This window comes from Urocitellus parryii, chromosome 3, assembly GCF_045843805.1.
Source record: "Urocitellus parryii isolate mUroPar1 chromosome 3, mUroPar1.hap1, whole genome shotgun sequence".
Lineage (NCBI taxonomy): Eukaryota > Metazoa > Chordata > Mammalia > Rodentia > Sciuridae > Urocitellus > Urocitellus parryii.
Window position 1 is genome coordinate 169992259 of NC_135533.1, and position 21984 is coordinate 170014242.

Consider the following 21984-nt stretch of genomic DNA (forward strand, 5'->3'; position numbering starts at 1 on the left):
TATTAGAAAATTCAGCAAACACAAAAACACAAAGATCTTGGAAATTTTTTGAGTAGTATGTGGTGGCACACAAATCCCAATAATTTGGGAGGCTGACGCAGGAAGATTGCAAGTTTGAGGTCAGCCTCAGCAACTCAGTGAGACCCTGTCTCAAAAAAAAAAAAAAAAAAAAGGCTGGGAATGTGGCTCAGTGGTAAAGCCACCCTAGGTTCAATCCCTAGTACCACACCAAAAAAAAAAAAGGAAGAAAATTAATAAAGATCTTAATTTCTTAACCTACCTCATTCGAAGACTTGACTTAGCCATTTCATGATGTTCAATTTCTGCCTTTTTCATATAAAATATTTTTTTAATTGAATTTGCATCCTGTCAAAATAAAGTTACTCAGCTTAAAAAAGGAATAGAAAAAAAATTCCCTTGTTCACACACTGGGCACCTTTCACGGTACTCTTTCCATTTGAAGCTGACATCTAGTCAACATTCACAAAGCTGCATCCTCTAACTTTTCTGTAAGCTTCTCAAATATCTTCATGAAGTTGTCACTAATTAAATGCAAAAAGCTTCTAGTTCTTTCACAGTTAGTGAAGTAATATGCAAAGATCTGATGGTAAAATACAACAAATCCTAGTTGTATACAACCTAAAAGTCAAATCCAAGGTTTTCTTTCTCTTGAAAAGGTTTAGAAAAATAATTAGATTGAAAAGTAAAAATTTTAACTGTATCAACTAACAATCAGTAATATACTACCAAAATGTCTTATCCAAGGACTAAGAACACAGGACTTCAGAATTCATTTCCGATTTTCACTCAAACTTTCTCAAAAGATGAAAGATAGAGTTAACATTAACTGGCAATAGCAATAGGATCTGGGTCAGGGTTCACTACTAAAAGATTTTCCTAAATTCCCAATGATATGTGATTAATTCAAGGAATTTCTACAAGCAGGACTACAAAATTTCTAAGATGGAATTACAGAGCAACGGAAAAGCTATTTTACATTGTATTTACACTATCAATGTTGCTTTTTATTATTTATGAAATTTAAATGCAGGGAATAAATCAATATTTAGCTGAAAAAAAAGGATTAAAAAACCTTACTTTGGCATAAGAACAAACAATTAAATGAACTGAACAGAGCCAAGAATACAGAACTAAACTCCTACATCTTGGTTAAATGATTTTCAACAAGGGTTCCAAAATGATCAATGGGGAACGAAATCTTTTCAATATGTGGTACCAGGATAATACCCCATATAAAAGAATGAATCTGAACTATTACCTATTAATTACAAAAATCAATTCAAAGTGGACCAAAGATCTAAATGTAAGAGCTAAAACTATAAAATTCCTAGAAGAAAATATAGGTGTAAATCTTTATGAACTTGGACTGGGCAGTGATAACCTAAAACAAAAGCAATCAAAGAAAAAAATACATAACTGGACTTCATCAAAATTAAAAACTTTTGTGCATTAAAGGACACTATCACAAAAGTGAAAAGACAAGAGAATGAGAGAAAATATTAAAAAATCATATATCTCTTAAGGGCATGATATCCAGAATATATAAAGAACGCCTACAACTCAAAAATAGAGAAGTAACCCAATTAAAAAAAGGGCAAAGGATATGGATAGACATTTCTCCAAAGACATACAAAGGGCCAATACACACATGTAAAAATGAATTATTATTCATTACAGAAAGGCAAATCGAAACCATAATAACATACTACTTTACACCCATTAGGATGAAAATGCAAAACAAGTGTTGTTAAGAATGTAGAAAATTTCAACACTTGTACATCACTAATGAGAATGTAAAATGGTACATCTACTTTGGAAAAGAGTTTGCTGGTTCTTTAGAAAGTTAAGTATATAGTTACCATATGATTAATCTCATTCTTTAGTATGTACATAAGATGAAAATATATGCCCACCTAAAAACTTATATTGAATGTCACAGCAGTATTATTCAAAATCAATAAAAAAAATGGAAACAGCTCAAGTATCTAGCAACTGATGAATGGTTAAATAAAACAGGGTTTATCCATAAGATAGAATATTATTCAGCAATAGAATGAAGTACTGATTACATACTATAACATTGATGAACCTTGAAAACCTTATCCTAAATGAAGGAATTCAGTCACAAAAGAATTCATACCACATATTGTATGATTCCATTTATATTAAATATCTGGAATAGGCAAATGTACAAAGACAAAAAGATGGTGGTTCCCTAGGGCTGGGGATGGTGGGGGGGAAAAGAGTGACTGCTAACTCTGTGAATATACTAAAATCCATCAAATTGGGTCTTTTAATTTAAATGGGTGAAATTTGAGCCAGGTAAAGTGGCGTATGCCTGCAATCCCAGTGGCTCAGGAGGCTGAGGCAAGAGGATCTCAAGTTCAAAGCCAACCACAGCAACTCAGTGAGACTCTATCTCAAAAATTTAAAAGGGCTGGGGATGTGGCTCAATGGTTAAGCACCTCTGGGTTCAATCCCTAATACCAAAGTAAATAAGTAAACAAATGGGCAAAATTTATGGCATGTGACATACTTCAATAAAATTGTTATAAAAATTATTGAACCTAAATTAAAGTATTTACTATTATCAAAGAAAATAACAATAACAAAAAACTAACCTTGAATACTTGAGAACCAGGTTCATTATAAGTTTTGGCATTTTTTGCTAGGAGATCTATATCTTTGGCCATTGCATGAATACTTTTGTAGCTTCCATTCTACAGTAAACAACAAAACATAGCAGTTCCTCTTAATAAATGTTAAAAAATATCAGTAAAACCTTTAATTAAAAAAGAACTCCACATATTTTAAAATTGTCACCATAAGTCTAAGACTTTATTGGAAAGTATATATGTGAACAATATTTAATTTTCTTTCATAAATTATTCCTACTACCCATTTACAAATAAGTTTTTATAATAGATAACAAAACTAGAACTACATTATTTTCATTAAAAAACTTAATTAAAAAAAAATAAGTAAGATAAATGTTTTAGTTAGCCAACACATGCTTACAATGATCCAAGCTCTGTTCTGGGTGCTTCATGAATACTAATTCACTAAAGTGGCCTTAACAGTGTGAAGGAAAACTCCCTTGAGTTATTAGGACCACCTGAGGTAAATTATAAAATCAGTCCAGCATAGAGGTTAACATTTTCTATGTACTATTTTTGTGCCAGAGCTGTCACATCTTAAAGCTCACTTGTTCCAAAATAACCTAGAAATACTCACATAGTTGCCTCAATTTACAAAGGAAAGGAGGGAGGAATGCATGCTAGGTAAAAGACACACATATAATGTGTATACATGTACTTAATGATATAAGTACACTGGAAGAAGAAGTTCTAGAGAAACTCAAAGAAACCAATTTAAGTGGGGAGGGTGGGGAAGGGTACAACTGTAGCACAAAAGTGTATGGACAGGCAAAGGCAAAATGAGGCAGAATCCAAAAAAAGCAGGCAATGGAGATTGGATGGTTATCTGTTATGTGGAACTAACACTTTTGAATGCCTGTCTTATTTGGAAGGAATCCTAGAACAGGTGACAGGGAGGGCCCTACTTCCCACCATGAGGGTGAAAGTGGGCAAAAGTTTGCTTTACCCACAACCTATCAGCAAGGCAAAGAGAAATAATCACGGACAAGCTAATTTGTGCCTGGGTCTTCAGTGACTAAAGCAATGGCCAGGGAATGGCAGGAATTCTTACTGACTCCTGCAGAGCCGAGAATCTAAGCAGGGCCGACAGTGGCAAATGACAGTAGTAATAACAATTGTACTACAAGGAGGTTGTGTGTAATCTTGGCAGTACCATGACATCCCTGAGTTCTATTTATTTTCCAAAAAGTAGTTCCCCAGTGTTTCATTCCAACAATTTCATAATCGACCCTTTTTCATAAATTCCTTTTCTGCTTATGGTAGCCAGAGTTGATTATTATGGAACTGGTACAAGTTGTTGTGACAAGTGAAATTAAGTTTCTGAGCAGTGGAATAGTGGGAAGAAAGCCAGGGTTAGGAAGCAAGATAAAGAAAGTGACTAGAGAGCTTTTCGATCAGAGAGGTAGGAAAGATTATTCCAATAATTTGGAAATAAGATGACAAGGATCTTGATCAGGATGATGGCAAAAGAATCTTATTTTGGGAACTTCAGAAGAAAGAACAAGATGAGGCAAAAAGGCAAAGAGAGAAGACTGGGGCTGACTTAGAGGTGTTTAAAATCTGATTTGATTTTCAGTATTATGAAAACATCATTCCCCCTAGATAGATGAAGACCAAGGGAATCAGAAAGTGAGCATTCGGTGCACTTACTGGGCTGCCTCAAAACCAGATGATAATTAGAGTCCGAATTTTAACATTCTGTGAAAATGTATATATGGAATCTATAATTACTACATTGTTACTCTTTAATTTGTTGCTGTCTTAAAATTTAGAGCCAAGGAAATTTCTCTCTCTTAGCAAATCACTGTGCCACAGTCTCATTATTCAATGAGACTAAGTAACACATTGTTCTCCTTTTTGCTTTATCTCCCAGGAGTAGCGTAATTTTCTTACCCTGAGAAGATGAGTGATTCCTAGTGATTATGGGCTCATCTACATTACATATATCATCACAGCCAAGTGGTTATAGTATATCCAATATACAGCAGAGGAAGCAGACAGTCACATGACCCAAGTGATACAACTAGTTAAGATGAAGAGCTAGGAAAAGAAGCAAGTTCCACTCTAGAAACTAGATTTCTGGAAGAATATATATCTTTCTGCATTCACCTACTTTAACATATAATCATCAAACCACAAATCCTAATCATACATTCACAATTAGTTAATACTTATTTAGTACATATTTGGCTAAAGTCTCCATACTTTAGTGTTATAATATTTAAAATGGGAATAACAGGATCTACATCATATAGTCATTGTAAGAATGACTTAGCCAATATACCTAGCACTGGGCTAGGTATATAGCAAGTCCATATGGGTATTAACTACATCTATCATTTCTGGGGAAATGGGAGAGAGGTGAAGAAGGTTAAAGAAAGCATAGTATTTATTTTCACTTGAAATTCTGTTGTTTATTTTAAGATACCCTAAAGCAATTTTGTTCTGTTTTGTTTGATGCTGGGGATTCAACCCATAGCCTCCCCAAAACATGCAAGCACTCTACCACTGAGTTATACCCCTAGCCCTAATTTTTGTCCTTAATCCAAAACTGCAAGTTGTACTACTTTGTTTATATTATTTGATAATACTAATAACCCTTAAAGAGATATCCACTTCCCTGCTTTCTAAAATTCTCTAAGTCCATAGGCCAATCTGCTCCAAACCATATATGATTACATATGGCCACCTTCATACCTGTATCCTCTGTGCAATGGTCTTGAGATCTATAGGCTCCTTAATTATTGCATAATAGTCTGGATATTGCTGGAAGACAAAAACCCAGGTTTGCTCAATGAGTGAAAGCAGCTAGCTAATGAAAAAACAAGAATCATACTGACAATATGTTGTCAACCAAGAAACTGAGCAGCTTTGTGACATTCACAGATATAAAGACATACAGTATTTTATATCTGAAACAAAATACAATGTTATTTTAAGAAGCTTCATGAGCCATGTGCAGTGGCACACACCTGTAATCCCAGAGACAAGAGGCTGAGGAAGAAAGATCTCAAGTTCAAGATCAGCCTCAGCATCTTAGTGAGACCCTGCCTCAGAATAAATAAAAAGGGTTGGGATATAGCTTAGTGGCAAAGCATCTCTAGGTTCAATGCCCAGTACTGGGGGGGTGGGGGTTGGGAAGCTTAATGAAATATTCAACAGATGTAGGAGTTTACACTTGGTATTGATAGTTACACATTCTACACAACTAATATACTACAATTTAACATAAAATTCTAAATTCACAGAATCATAAATGTCTAAATTTAAGGTCCCCAGATAGCAATCAAAAAAGTTATTTTTTGTGTATGTGTGGTACTGGGGATTGAACCCAGGGCCTTGAGCATGCAAGGCAAGCACTCTACCAACTGAGCTATATCCCCAGCCAGAAAAAAGTTCTTAATGGGTCTCTTTATAAGCTTTTTAAATTTTACAATATAAATAACAATTATATAATATTTCATATAAACTTCACAAGGAACTATAAGAAATCATAAAAATTTGTTGCTTCATGTTTAACTTAATGCTTTTATTAATGCTTTAATCAAAGTAAGGTTTTTCAAAATAAAATATTTTTAAATTATATGAAAGAAATGAAGCAAAATTATAAGTAATTTCTACTTTATCAAATACTAGTTCATCCCCAGGGGTTGGACAAGTTGGGGGATACCACTGAAGCTTTCACAATGCCTAGAATCATTCACTACCCTCAGGCTCTCCTGCAAGTTTTGTGCCTTGAAGGAAATAACTGCAGTTTCAAGAGGTTCAGAGGAAGTTGGACTGTGCTTCTCCCCTCCCCTACCCTCATAGCAATCACCATTCTACTTTTTGTCTCTTTCACTATTCCAAGAACCTAATACAAGAGGAGTCATACATTATTTATCCTTTTGTGATTGGTTTATTTCATTGGCTTATGTTCAAGATTCATCCATGTTGTAGGATGTTTCAGAATCTCCTCCCTTTTTAAGGTTGAATAATATTCTATTGTTTGTATAAACAATTTCTTTGCTTATTCATTTGTCTATTAATGAGCATTTGGGTTGTTTCCAAGATTATTCTTTAATGATAAAATAAACACCTAAACTTTTTTTATTTGTAAAAAAGGAAATTTTCTCTTTCCTCAGAAGGCAAGGTGAGAGGAAGTTCTTCCTCCCTTAGTGCTCCTTGATTTCCTAGAGAGCTGATTACATATTTTGCCTCACATACTTTCTCACTCTACAAAGAAGATTTTCTAGAAAGTGAAAGCTTTTAAAGGATCAGAAAGAACCCTTTATAGTTTCACATACAAGAGACAATTAACACGGTTACAGATGTAACTCATATCATTGCCTGTGAAACCACAAAAACTTTCATGGTCCCAGAATTCTAATATTTCTAAGTAAGAGTATATTTTCAGAAGGACTCCACTATAGACTTAACCCCCACTGTAATCATTTCTTCTTTTATCCACCTCCACTACCTGATTTTCTTGAGAACAGGGACCATGCCATATTTACCTTTGTGTTACTGCCATGTAGACACCCAACATGTCATAGATATGCAAGAAGTACTTGCTGACTGATGAGAGAATGCATCAGTCACTGATAAAATTGGTTATTTAAAGATGCATTTTCAATGGCTGTAGGACAGTTATGACAGAAAGCAAACATATGATCACTGCTATTCTAGGTGTGGATTTGATTAGAAAGATATAATGATTACATTCGTTGTATGATTTAAAATTTTAAGACAAGAAAATAGTATGGTGATTCCTCAAAAAAGTAAAAAATTACCATATGCTACAGAAAATTTTCCTTTGGGTATATACCCCAAAGTGAAAGCAGGGTCCTGAAGAGCTATTAGTACACCCATCTTCATAGCAACATGATTCACAATAGCTAAAACATGGAAGCAACTCGTGTGTCCATTCACAGATGAATGCATGAACAAGATGTGGTATACCATTATAATGGATTTACTCATCCTTAAAAAAGAAGGAAATCCTAACACATGCTACAACGTGGATGAACCCTGAAGACTTTGTGTTAAGTGAAACAAGCCAGTCAACAGAGGGACAAACACTGTATGGTTCCTCTTATATAAGATCCCCTCAATAGTAAAATCATAAAGACAGAAAGTAGAATAGTGGTTGCCAGGGTCTGAAAGAGTAGGGAAGTGGATTTGTTACTTAATGGGTAGGAAGTTTCAGTTTTGGAAGATGAAAAGTTCTGCAGATGGGCGGGCAGTAGTGATGATTACACAACAATGTAAATGAACTTAATGCCAAAGAACTGTACATTTAAAAATGGCTAAAATGGTAAGTTTTATGTTACATATATTTTATCATAATAACAAAAAAGAATGGCAATCAAAAATAGCCCTTGAGTTTGAGACCAGCTTGGGAAACAAAGCAAGATCTGGCCCTCCACCCCCAGTGACAGACAGACTGACAAAATCATTACCTTTTAAAAAACAACATTGTGTTCAAGTAAAATGACAGACCATGTTCTCTGCTTGCTGCTGAAGTCACGAGGAGGATATCCTGGATACTTCCAACATGTTCCTTTTAATCTTACTGTATTCACTAATAATAAAATTCTTGAAATACTTAAAAAAATTTATCACCTTAATTCATCTGTGTTTAATCATATCACTTACCACTTTAGAAGGCAGTTTCTGAAAAAGTTCACTAATGAGCCGTCCTGATGGATTTGTGGCTACAACAATGGCTTCAAGAAGCTGCTCCAGGATCTCTTTAAGGTAACTTGGAGAAGACTAGGAGACGTAGGGAGAGAGAAAAATTCTTTGTAACAGAATCAATAAATACACGCCAAATATTAAACTTGGCTTCTAAGATTACAAAATTAATTCAAAAGATCAACTTTTAAGTTCAAGTTTCTAGAATACCACAGAAATGCTCCGATTGTATCCCCAGAATGGCCTATAAGAAACTAATGAGGTTTCTACATTATTTCTGAAAATAAATCTCTTGGATCAGTTCCTTTCTGACTCTTCCACAGTAACACTTTCTTCTTCTTCTTCTTCTTTTTTTTTTTTTTTTTTTTTTGTGTGTGTGTGTGTGTCTGTATTATTGGGGATTGAACATGGTGCTCTAATATTGAGCTACACCTCCAGTCCTTTTTCTATGAGAAGAGAAGGTCTGAGTTGCTAAGGCTGGCCTCAAACTTGCAATCTTCCTGCCTCAGACTCCCAAGTAGCTAGGATTACAGTCATGCCGACTCCACAGTAACATAATGAAAGCAAATTTCAAGTACCATAGGTATGAATTGATCAAAATGCATCTTTTTATGGTCTGAGCAACTGAACTTGGGAAAATATGCCCCACAATACTTAGTCATTTATACATCTGCTGTTCACATCCACTAGAGTCATGGTATTCCAGTAGCACAATGACTACATATTATATAAAATTATGATTACGTGCTATTAACCACTGGGTTCTCCACCAGGACTAACAATTGAAATCAAGTTATATCAAAAATGAATGGAGCTAGGCATGATGGTGCATGCCTGTAATCTCAGCAGCTTGGGAGCCTAAGACAGGAGGATCGTTGGCATAGCCAGCCTCAGCAACAGCAAGGCACTAAGCAACACAGTGAAACCCTGACTATAAATAAAATACAAAATAGGGCTGGGGACGTAGCTCAGGGATTAAGTGGCCCCAAGTTCAATCCCCAATACCCATCCCTCCAAAAAAAAAAAGTGAATGGAGGCTGGGTGTAGTGGCACACACCTGAAATCTCAGTGCCTCAGGAACTTAGCAAGGCCCTTAGCAACTTAGTGAGACCCTATCTCAAAATAAAACATTAGGGAAAAAAAAAAAAGTGACAATATGGCTTAGTGGCTAAGAGCCAGGGGGTTTAATCTCTGGTACCCCCCACCAAAAAAAAAAAAAAAAGTGAATGGAGATTAACTAAACTGATTCTATATACCATTTCAGCTCTTAAACAGATTGGTTTATACCTAGCTTAGTTACTGTTTCAACACAGGCAAGTATACATCCCCAAGAGTAATTGGCCAGGTAAAGTCCAAGTTTGAAGTAAGTTTCTACAGTCTAGGTTTATATTAAATAGTACTACAAATCCAAATCATATTTTGTGCAGATGAAATATTAATGGTTATTATGGTTTAAATTATAAAAACATTTGGTATTTTTGTCCAAAACCAACAGAAACCTTTTTTATTTGGTGTGGTCTCAATTTGACAGAGAGGGCTCTAAGTCACTCAGGCCTGGCAATAACAAACACCTGGAAAATATTTAACATGTAAGATGTATGATTTGGTCAAAACTTCCAAGTATATAAGCTCAGAGAACCATCATGATCCTGCTGAAAGTAAACTGAAATTCCCGTGTTTAAGCCATTGTGTTGTGGCTGAACCATGGTATCAGAGTTTGCTTCTAACAGAAATGTTTTGTTCTGAAGTTAAGAGACTCTTTTCCTCCCATACAACCTCCTACTCTGGATATTGCTGATGACAAATGAAACGAGGTATGTGAATATATTCATATGATCTTTCCAACAATCAGGAAAACTCCAAGGAAATCACTGATTGAAAAATTAGAAGCTTGAAGATTCCTTCCCTGTTCATAAAACCCTTAGGCTAAAAAAGTTTGGAAAGCATAAATATAAATGTGCAAGATCCTCCAATTTTTCAACTATTATACAAATAAAATAAATAAGTAAATATAGGCAATTTTGTTTTCTGACTAGAGCTGTGGATGAAGTAAGGCTGGGCTTTAGAAATCAAATCAAATGTTCAGCCCAAGAAAGCCTGGGTTAAGTTGCTTACCCTATACACATTGCAGAAAGTAAAATTCCAGGGAATCCCTATTATTAACTGTCTTCTATATAATTCCAATCACTTAATTTTTTCAAAGAACTTAATGTGGTACCTGGCAACTTATTTTGAGACTCTAAGTAGTAGTTTTGAGAACTTCAGCCACCACTGCTTATTTCTGTACTGGAGTTTCAACAAAAGGTCTATCTAGGTGACTTATAGAAGAAAGTGGAATGCTCTGTGTTGTGCATTTTTTCTTTTTACAATACAGTTGCAGAAGAGAGTTCTAATCCCCCCACTATTTTTTCCCCCTTTTTGAATGTTTTCATTAAGCAAATATTTACCAGTATCTACATGTCAGGCATAGTTTTGATGCCAGGAATAGGTGAACAAGATGCTACGCTCTGTGGGGCACGGTGGTACACACCTGTAATTCTAGTGGCTTGGGAGGCTGAGGTAGGAACAGCAAGTTCAAACCCAGCCTCAGTAAAAGCAAGGTGCTGAGCAACTCAGTGAGACCCTGTCAAGTGCCCCTGAATTTAATCCCTAGTACCCGCCCCCCCCCCAAAAAAAACAAGTGCTACCCTTTGATGAGTTATCATTGTACTTAGGGGAAGACAGAAAATAGACACATTAACTAATAAGTTATTTCACATATAGTAATAAAAAGGGAAGAACACAGGTAATAACAATGAGACATTGGGGCAGGTGAGGGTGAAAAGAGAGAATGTATAGCAATTTGGATGGGGGATCAGGAAAGTTCTCTCTTGGTTGACACTATTTTTAACTAACATTAGAATAATAAAAAAGAGCCAGTCACAGGGAAAACCAAATGAAGCACAGAACAATTACAGAATTCATGAAGCAGAAGCACTCCTGGCAAGTCGTACGAACAGTAACCAGTCTAACCCATAAAAGTATTCCTAAGGTGATTCTATTGATTTTTATAATCAAAACAATGACTACCCTACATAATGTCTTATGTCCAGCAATGTTGGATTAGTCCTCAATAATACCAAGATTCTCTTTAAAACTGTGCATAAAACATGCATTGATATAAAAGCAATTCATAAAAACAACCATGCATGAAACACACTGTCCAGAACGTCCAAGATCATTTGAAATTGGAGCTGGGCTCTCCACCTGAGAGAACTGTCCATTTACCCAGTTAACTAATACAACAAAACAGCACAGGAAGTCAGTCCAGCTTCCCACAATGGCCCAGAGGGAATCACAGGTAAGTGCCCCATCCACCTTCCCACAGCCCATCCATGACTGGTTCTAGCTATACACTTACTCCTTCAGTCACTGCGCCTTGATTGTCTTGTCCATCTTCATCATCATCTTCATCATCTGCTTCTCCTTTCTGAACAAACTCATTTCTTGTTCGAAGATACAAATCCCAGAGTTTGCAAGCAGCTTTATATTCAGGAGAATCTGGCTGTACATTAGCAAAGAGGGAAAAAACAAAATCACTTTAGTATTTTACTATAAATCAATTGCTACCTTTAAAACATCTTGTATCAGCAGAGGCTAGTATTTTAAGGCACAACTTTGAAAACTCTACTATCACACATTTTAAAATTCTTATGATTAGAAAATATGAGGGGGCTGGGGATGTGGCTCAAGCGGTAGCGCTCTTGCCTGGCATGTGTGCCGGGTTCTATCCTCAGTACCACATGTAAACAAAGATATTGTGTCCGCTGAAAAACTAAAAAATAAATATTAAAAAATTATCTCTCTCTAAAAAAAAAAAAAAAAAAACTGTATGAGCTTCCTTTAAAAAAAAGAAAACAAAACATGAGGGCCTCAATCCCTCTTCTAAGAAATTAAGTGTATGGCTATATGAGTTTGTGAATAACTAAAAATTCTTGAATTCTACGGTTTAAAGAGAATGTATAAATTACATCTCATTCAAAAATACAGACTGATAAATTTAATTACATTAAAATAAAAAAACTTCTGTTCACCAGAAGATACTATGAAAATTAGGACCTGGGGGTGTGCAGCTCAATGGGAGATTGCATAGGGTTCAATCCCCTACAACCCAAGAGAAAAATGGGCAAAAGACTTGAGCAGATACCTTTCAAAAGGAACAAGAATGCCTCATAATCACTAGTGTTCAGTCTCTACTAATAAAAGAAGTATGAATTCAACCATAAAGAGAAAGCACTACTCAACACCAGACTGGTAATATTAAAAAGCTAGGGAATTACCAAACTGAATAGTTTCCAAATTTGATGCTTTCTTACCTTATAATAGGCCTTTGCGTTGTTAAAAAGCAGTTGGAAGTCAGCAGTCAGCAGATTAACATCATCATACTCTTCCATTTTTAGTTTCTGTTGGATTTTCATCAAGTCAATGGGTTGAGAAACCACTTCATAATAGTCTGGTTGATTTCTGTTATAATTCAAATTTTTTTAATACTATTAATCCAAAGTATACAAAAAATATATTTCAAAACTATCTGTAGTAACTTCCAACATTCTAAGTGACAGACCAAATTAGAATCTGACATCAATCTCATTCCCATTATTAGAACAAAAGGGGAATAACAAAAGCAAGATGCAGGTATGCTCCTTTTTAAATATATTATTAATATAAAAACCTACAGTAATGTCCATGATGAATTTTTATACAATATTCATTATAAATGAAATATCTAAGGTTTAGGGTTCCAGCCCTAAACCCATATAAATGGTATTTTCTTATAACCTTTCATGGTCTTTCAAAGTAGCTGGGAAAAGACACATTTCAAAACTCTCTACACTTAAAAAAAGGCTTATTTTTCTCTGATTAGTGACCACAAAATCTTTTCTTGTCAATAACTAACAAGTATCTGATACCTATGTTGCTTTAATATCAATCACTTAAGTTACAAAGGAGAAAGTTGGCTTAAGGATAAAAGGATAGTAAGATCCATCTAAACATGACCAGAATTTTCTTAAAAAAAAAAGGATTATGTATATACTGGACGGCAGGGATAGTGAGGGACACAAAGGAATTTCAAAAGCAATTATGATGTTAAATCCCAAGGTAATTTCTCAGATTTAGATTCATGGATGTTTATTATTACTTCTAGATTTTTTCCATACTGTGTTTCATAAAACAAGTAAACTTTCTGAAAAATAATTTGGTTTTCTCAATTTTTCCCATAGGGCTAGGATGTAACTCAGGGATAGAGCATTTGTCTAGCATATATAAGGCCCTGGGTTTAATCCCCAGTGGTGGTTAAAAAAATTCTTCCACAGGGGTATTTAGCTCCCTTCTAGAAATGTTAAGAGAAGAGCTGTAACATACAAAGAATTTCATGATCACGGAAGCTTTAATCTCTCATGGGACCTTGTTTAACATGTTATAATCCTTTTTGAAAAAATATTTTTAGTTATAGATGGATACAATACCATTTTTCTACTTATTTCATTTATTTTTTTAATATTTATTTTAGTTTTAGGTGGATACAAATTTCTTTATTTTATTTTTATGTGGTGCTGAGGAATGAACCCAGTGCCTCACAAGTGCTAGGCAAGCACTCCATAACTGAGTCACAACCCCAGCCCATAACTATTCTTTAGTATGTGTATACGTGTGTGTGTGTGTGTGTGTGTATTTTGTTGTTTTGTACTTTCTTTATTAGTATATTTTTTTATCTGACATAAAAATTGTAGTAACAGAAAGAACTTTTTTTCTAAACCTTTTAGTCAATGTTGGCATCATTCCTAATATTTTATTGCATACTTCCTTCAAAGACCATAATTCAACCATCAAAATCAGAAAATAAACTTTGATACATCTACTTCTCAGACCCTATTCATATTTTGCCAGCTGTTCCAAACTTGTCCTTCATAGCAAAATAATCAAGTCCTGAATCATAGGTTGCATTTAATTATATTTCTTTAGTTTCCTTCATTTTGAAATAGCTCTTCAGTCTTTTGTTGATTTTTATGATCCTGGTATTTTTGAAGATTAGAGGCCAGTTTCTTTGTAGCATGTGCCTCCATTTGAATTTTTCTACTTTCTTGATAATTAAACTCATGCTATGCTACTTGAGCAAGACTATGACAGAGATGATGCTGCATTCCTCTCACTGTATCCTATCAGGTGGCACATCATTTTTGTCTTGTCCCATTACTCAGATAGATTAACTTTGAGCATTTGATTATGATGGTGTCTGCAAGGTTTTTCTACTGACCAATTTATTCTTTCTTGATTCATATTTACTAGGGAAGTACCGCAGAAGCCTCATACTTTCAACTTACTCATTTATTTTAACATGTACTCTTGGATTCCTCTTTTACAAAGTGGGTTAAAGGCCCTTATAATAATTATTTTGATGCTCAAACTGCACCAGGTTTGGCTAACAGGAGGCTGTAAGACAGCTTCTATTTTTTTTTTTTTTTTTTTTTGGTACAAGAGAATGAAACCAGGGGTACTTTATAGTGCTACATCCCCAGAGTTTTATATTTTTCATTTTGAGACAAAGTCTCACTAAGTTGATGAGGCTGTTCTGAACTTGCAATCATCTTGTCTCAGCCTTCCAAGTCACTGAGATTACGGTGTGCGCCACCATACCTGGCTTAGGCTTCTATTTTCTTTTTTTTTTTTTTTAAAGAGAGAGGAGAGGGAGAGAGAGGGAGAGAGAATTTATTTATTTATTTTAGTTTAGTTCTCGGCGGACACAACATCTTTGTTTGTATGTGGTGCTGAGGATCGAACCCGGGCCACACGCATGCCAGGCGAGCGCGCTACCGCTTGAGCCACATCCCCAGCCCTAGGCTTCTATTTTCTATGTCCTTCTGACAAGTTCTCATCACCCTATGAGCACTTGCATATTTCCTGGCACAATATAATGTTCCAGGTTCATTTTGCACTTCCTCTGCCCCATCCCCTGGAAATCAACTGTTTTCCCCAAGGAACTCTGATTCCTATCAATGATACACAGCATTTAAAAAACAAATCTGAGGACTAGGTTGTACTAACTTGTTCATTGCTACTGGGTATTGCTGCTTCCAAGTTGTCTCATGACACGGAGCTAGGGAAAACACACACACTTATTTACATACTTTGGAAACCATGAATTCATACCAATAGGAACAATTCCAATCCAACTCAGAATTCATTCCAACTACAATTAATGTTTAAACCAGAATACTGAGAAACACTGGCCCTGATGTGCAGAGCCTGCTCAAGTCCATTTTCCCTTCTAGGATGATACTGCATTCTTAGCTGCTGTATGGCTACTAAAGACAATAGCCTTCAGCTTCACTACAGCTAGGTTCTGACAAACACAAGAACTGAAGTCTGCCAGATTTGGTAGTACACACCTGAAATCCCAGCAACCTGGGAGGCTGAGGCAGGAGGATTACAAGTGTGAAGCCAGCCTCAGCAACTCAGCAAGGTCCTGTCTCAAAAACTAAAAAGGAATGGGGATATGACTCAGTGGTAAAGCATCCCTGGATTCAATCCCAGTACTAAAAACAAACAAACAACAACAACAAAACCCCAAAGTATGCCACACTCTTATTAGACCACACAGAAAAGGGAGATACCCCAGAATAGCAGAACAAAGAAATAGTACTTGAGACTTCAGAGAGGACTTGTACACAAGAAATTCCTTCTGTTTCAACTTTGTTAAACTGAATGTACAAGTAACCTAATGCGTTAACCAACACTGTCTCAAAAAGAGAGTCACAAATTATGTACACTTAAACAATTAATTAATCTCCCATTAACGTCCGAGAGAGCATGCATTCCACAGAGACACCCATAGCACTAGCCTGCTGGTTGAGAGCAGGCAGCAGCCAGGAGTGGTGATGCACGCCTATAATCCCAGCGACTAGGAGGCTGAGGCAGGAGGATTACAAGTTCAAGACCAGTCTCAGCAACTTAGCAAGGCCCTGAATTACTTAGCAAGAACCTAAGTAGCAACTCGAGAGTCCACTGACACAAGAATAAACAAAATGTGATATTCATACACAATGGACTATTAGTAGGTCTTAAAAAGAAAGGAAACCTATTACATGCTACAGTGTAGATGAATAGTCTCGAAGGCCTTATGCTAAATGAAATAAGCTAATTATAAAAATATAAACACTGTATGATTCTACTCATAAGAAGTATCTAAAGTAGTTAAAATCACACAAACAGAAAGCAGAATGGTGGTTGTCAAGGAGCTGAAAGGTAGGAGAAATGGAAAATTGTTTAACCGGTATAAAGTTTCAGTTTTGGAATATGAAACAATTTCTGGAGGCTGTTGCAGAATAATGTTAATATACTTGACACTTAGTATGTACTTAAAAATAGTAAAGACTATAAATTTTATATTATGTTTTTTACCAAAATTGAAAAGCCTTACTATATCCTGACAACTAGGACTAAGAATGGACTCCCATATCTTTTAAGCCATTCCTTCCAAAGGAAAACTCAATTACCAAACAACTTTAAACATGGACCCTCCAACAAATCCTCCCAGTGTACTGATGTACTTCCAACTCACCTTCGCTTTGGTGCCCTAATGAAGAGCTCACAGAGGAGTCTACCCTGATCATCCTTATAGTCTCGGATGGTGTTGTAGAGTTCATGGCAAACAGCAATCTACATGTACAAAGAGGAAACAAATTACCAAAAAATAAATCAATTACTCTTCAAAAAAAAAAAAAAAAAACCCACAAAGGCAAACAAAGAGGAAGGATATATCCCCAAATTATCAGATGAGAACCCAAAGGTCTTATATGCCATTGTTGGGTGAAGCTCACCAGTCTCCTCCTACCTGACCATTTTCATTTTTTCTCTTCCTTTCTTCATTTACTAGGGATTGAACCCAGGGACTTGTTGCATGTTAGGCAAGCACTCTACCATTGAAGTACATGTGTAGCCCTTTTTAAAATGTTTATTTTGAGATAGGGTTTCACCAAGTTGCCCAGGATGGCCTCAAACGTGCAGCCTCCAAAGTAGCTGAAATTATAGGTGTGTGCCACTGCACTTAGCACTCCTTTCCATCTCTCTGTAATCACAACATATCAAACCTATCCCTGGTCCTGCCACTCTGCAGGGTTGGTACCTGCTCATCATAGAGAATCTTCCAGAAGATTCAGGCCAAAACAACTCAAACCACCCAAACTTTTCTTCTTAGTATTTATCACTACTATGGGCATTTTATTATTACTTGTTCACTTGCAGAACAATGTTAATATGTAAATTCTGCTTCTCCTATATTGAAAGCTAACTAAGCTCCACATGAAAAATGGGCTTGCCTCACACAAAAAAGCTATAACCCAATTACCAGAACAGTACCCATCACATAGCAAGCATTCATTTTATTAAATGACATAATGATACTCAATGTTTCATAATACTAAATAATATAATTACCAATGAACTTGTGGCTAAACAAATACTTTTCATAAAAGTTAAAAGCCAGAGGAAAAAAGCAGAGAGGAATCTGAACTATTTCACCATAAAAGAAAGAGTAAGGAAATTAGGTAGAAACTGTGTGACCCAAGTTACTCACGGGATCTACAGTTGGAAGATTAGAAAGTCTCCTCCTTTTCCTGCTTGGGCCTGGTGTAGACACAGAATGATGCCCATCATCAAAGTCCCCGCTGACACTGCTGGAAGGGGAGGTAGCTCTTCGTCTCTTGGAACCCATGGAATCCAACTTCTTCTGTAAGAAATAATTTCCATGTTCTTACATTTAAATTTTGACTTTGCCGACAAGCCCCTCAACTGGCTGCCTACTATCAAATTACTGCTTCATCTAAAAGGATATTTTAACTGTTGCAAAGGAGTTTAATTAGCTATAAGCTCTTTTTCATTTTTTTTAATTCAAGTCCTGGACTTCACCGTTTCAGCCTCTTTATACTTACCAGAATGCTACACTTTAAACTTTGATGAAAAAATTCAACAGAAGTATACTCATTTGTATATCACCCATTCTGAATGACTCAACCACTTCTGGCCCCAGATTTACTCTGGACTGGCATTTTCCAATCCACCACATATAGGTACAACAGTGTACTAGAGGTATTGATCCCTGAGCCTCTGGGGCAGCTGGGTAAATCTGGGGTACAGAGGCCCCAATGTCATTCCTGCTGGAGGCTACTTATGATTATTCTCCAAGTGGGCCACAATGTGGAGAAGACTAGAAAGTAGTGCCTAAGGCAAATGAATTGTATAAAAAACGCAGGGGGAGAAAGTAAGGGAGAGAAGACAATTATCTTTCAAGCATTTCAGATGTATTCAGAAATTAATAACCCAGAAAATGAATTTTTCCCATTTGTTACAGCAGGACCCACAAGATATACCCCTGCTAATGCCGTTAACGTGACTTGTCATTCCTGAAGTAGCAAAACTGTGCTGTGAAACTCTTCTAGTAATCCAGACTAACCTCCCTTTCAATTATATGACATATTCTAAACCTCAAAATTTGAAATCAAAGCTTTACTCTCATTAAATTATCTGGAAAAGCACCTCATACATGAGCTTTTAAATCCTGCTTGAAGGTTCAGAAACACATAAATATTTGCTCTCAGTTTCTGACCAACTGCTAAGAAACTAATCTTAACACAACCTTACAAATATGTTAATTTGACTATAACATAAGAAATACAACCATTAAAATGATCTGATATAGAAAAACGGAAAGGTTATCCATCCAAGAAAGTTCTACAATGCTTATACAATTTAGCAACAGTATCAAACAGCACATTATGATTTCAAAAGTCTTTTACTAAAGCTAAAAGAAAAAAAGATCCCAGTTTTACTCATTAACCTTCCATTTCAGGAAACCATGAATGAATAGGAACCACAGAGCACTGGCTGCCAGTAGTATGGAGAGAGAAGCCTGGGATCTTCCAGAAATAGAAAATATAGTAAAACAAAAAATCCTGGTAAGCAACAGAGACAAATAGAGTCTCATTTCTTCCTCTAAAGAAGTTCTCCTGGTATTTAAAACAGAACCTACTGTGATGATATTCCTTCCTCTAGGCTTTTGTCTATTATATGGGATATCAGTTTGAAGTTGGCTAAAAGTGGCTAAACCTCCCAAAAGCTTAGGACAAGAAAAATCAAGTTGTGTTTGATTTTTGTTCATTTTATAAAAGGCTGATAAACTGGCCTCAATTCTTTTAAGTTGAAAAAATTAAGAACCAATCCTTTGTAAATAAGCTATGACAAGGACACAGGTGAACTTCATGAACACAGGAGGGACTTTTTTTGGAAAGAATTTAAGAAAGGTGGAAGGGAAAAGGCAAGGAACAAAAGGAAAAGGGTTTAGATGATCAGTAATTTACCAGCTTTACCAGAGCACAACCAGCGCCTCGAAAAGCCAGTCTCCTCATTATGTCTGAAGGCCAACTGAAGCCAGTGAGAGAAGGCAGGGCTTTAGAAGTGCTGATTCAATGTTAGTATATTCAAAACTGAAAAAGAATAAGGCAGAGAAAGGGGAAATAGAAAAGAAGGGTCAGAAAAAGTAAAAATAAGTACATAGAAAACATTCAAATAGAACTGCTATAGAAAGATAGAGAGAACAGGCATATCAGTTGTCTGACACCTATCAAACTGCTGCAAAGGCTCAAGCACCAACAGTACCTGACATATCTTCCATCTTAAAACCAAATGCTTTCATATGCTGAAAGATGTCTCACTGAGACTCCCCTTTACTCACATGGAACGACAGTCAATTCCAGGAATGAAGCATGCCTGCCCAACTGCCCCCTAGTCAATAAGAGCAGAGTTCAATTACAGAGCTGGAATGGAGAATGAACACATGTGGGAGGCTCACATGTGACACCAAGTGTTGGTAAGCTGGAACAGACCGAGAATGGCTCATGTGAGCAGAATCTAGAAAAATGCCCCACTGTCCCAAAATTCAGAGAAAGACAAATTTTTCCTGAAAGTCCTATCTGTATTGGAAAGACATCACATGAATTTAGTCTTCAGCTATTTTGATAGTTCACAATTACTTTTATAAATTATCGAGATCAAATGACCAAAAAAAAAAAAAAAAGTAATTACCAGTGTATGTAGTTTAGATAATGCAATATCCCAAAATCCTGGAATCATTATTTGGTAAGATAAGAAAATGATGCAAGTGAAAGATAATTTAAAAACTTTTTTTAATCCAAAGAGTAATTTGGAAGTTTGGTAACAAAGGCAATGTTCTAAGGTGGGAAAAGTAACAGGACCTATGCTGGAAGATTAGGTGTCTCAGATCTTCCACCTCTAATTATGTTTGATATTGCCTGAGTCAGAACCTCTCAGATCTGTTTCTTCACTCCTCATGTGAGAACAGTAAAATATATATGTGTGTGTATATATATATATATGTACATATATGAATTATTAAGACCATATATACATGAAATCACCTTGACACTTCAAAGCTTAACTTTAGGATTACATAGTCTGCAGGCACAAGAGCAGGGTCTCCTTTATTTTTGTAATCCTGTTCTGGAGAATAGCATTGGGTACAGGCTGGATGCTCAATGTACCTTTTTAATAAAGGTATTTAAAGTGGGGCTTAAGCAGGACCTTTAAAATTAAAGTTTATTTGAATAGTTTAAAAAGGTCTGTAACCATCCCTTCAGAAATTATTTTTTCATGAACAGGAAAGAAAGAGATTTTGAAGTTAATTTCAGGTTTTAAGATGGCCTTGTTTAAGACACAAGTCCAAAAGTTTTAGTACCAATGATAATTTATAGTGGGCAGTAAAGACTATTACACACACCTGGGAAAATATTAACTCAGTATAATCAAAAAGTATATTTGATAGTTTATAAGACTTTCAGTATTCTTCTGTGCTTCTAGTGATATTTAGTACTGTAATACATGCCTAAAACAAAATCTTGAAAAACAAAATACTCAGGTAAAAACACCAAACACCTTCAATTCTTCTACTCAGAGAAAAACCACCCTTCTATTGGCATTCAGAGCTTTTTGTATTTATCTATGCCTTAGTAACCTTTAAAAAAAAAAAAACAAAAAAACCCACAAGTGTTAACAAACCATATAAGTTATTTTGTAGCCTGTGTATTAACTTAGAATAGATTCTTCAAAGTCAACATTCTTCTTTGTGATATTTGATGGCTTGATCACAGCTATTGTATAAACAAACTACAATTTGTTTACCTTGCAGACTTTGGAAAAGTATTCTTATTTGTGGTATATACTCCTAAAGCCAAAGAAAGTGGTGAAGGCCCTTCCATTCATCCACACACATATTTGTAACTGTTTTAAGAAGTTCTAAAACACTTCTTAAAAAGATTCTTTCCAATCTTCCATTTTCTCTTAAACTCAAAATATGGTCCATGTGTAAACAATTACTAAAGCAAAAATTATACTCCTCTATCTTGAATCCAATTTACTTCCAAATCATATTTCAGAAAAAGATTACAACTAAATAAAATAAAAAATATCTAGAATTTTTTTTTGAGGAGTCTGGATTAAAATGTTTTGCCCCAACATATGCTTTTATAGTTGAGAATTTCTACATCCACTCTAGTATGTATTCCTCATTTGTAAAGCCAAT

The 21984-nt window shown here is 35.6% G+C and overlaps 1 protein-coding gene across 9 annotated transcripts in view; it reads right to left on the reverse strand.

Moving 5' to 3' along the window:
* Pbrm1 (polybromo 1) overlaps positions 1–21984 on the reverse strand; it is a 92929-nt gene that overhangs the window by 70210 nt on the left and 735 nt on the right. For 5 of the 9 annotated variants that reach the window (XM_077796201.1, XM_077796208.1, XM_077796205.1 and 2 more), the window contains exons 2-10: positions 19748–19873; positions 17968–18120; positions 16954–17051; positions 12710–12857; positions 11755–11898; positions 8316–8432; positions 5376–5444; positions 2643–2741; positions 281–366 (exon numbers count right to left, since the gene is read on the reverse strand). In XM_077796201.1, the coding sequence (XP_077652327.1) occupies positions 281–366; positions 2643–2741; positions 5376–5444; positions 8316–8432; positions 11755–11898; positions 12710–12857; positions 16954–17051; positions 17968–18120; positions 19748–19795 (962 nt within the window). In that variant the 5' untranslated portion in view covers positions 19796–19873. The remainder of the gene's footprint in view (positions 1–280; positions 367–2642; positions 2742–5375; positions 5445–8315; positions 8433–11754; positions 11899–12709; positions 12858–16953; positions 17052–17967; positions 18121–19747; positions 19874–21984) is intronic. The other 4 variants (XM_077796202.1, XM_077796209.1, XM_077796206.1 and 1 more) reach the window with 2 other exon arrangements.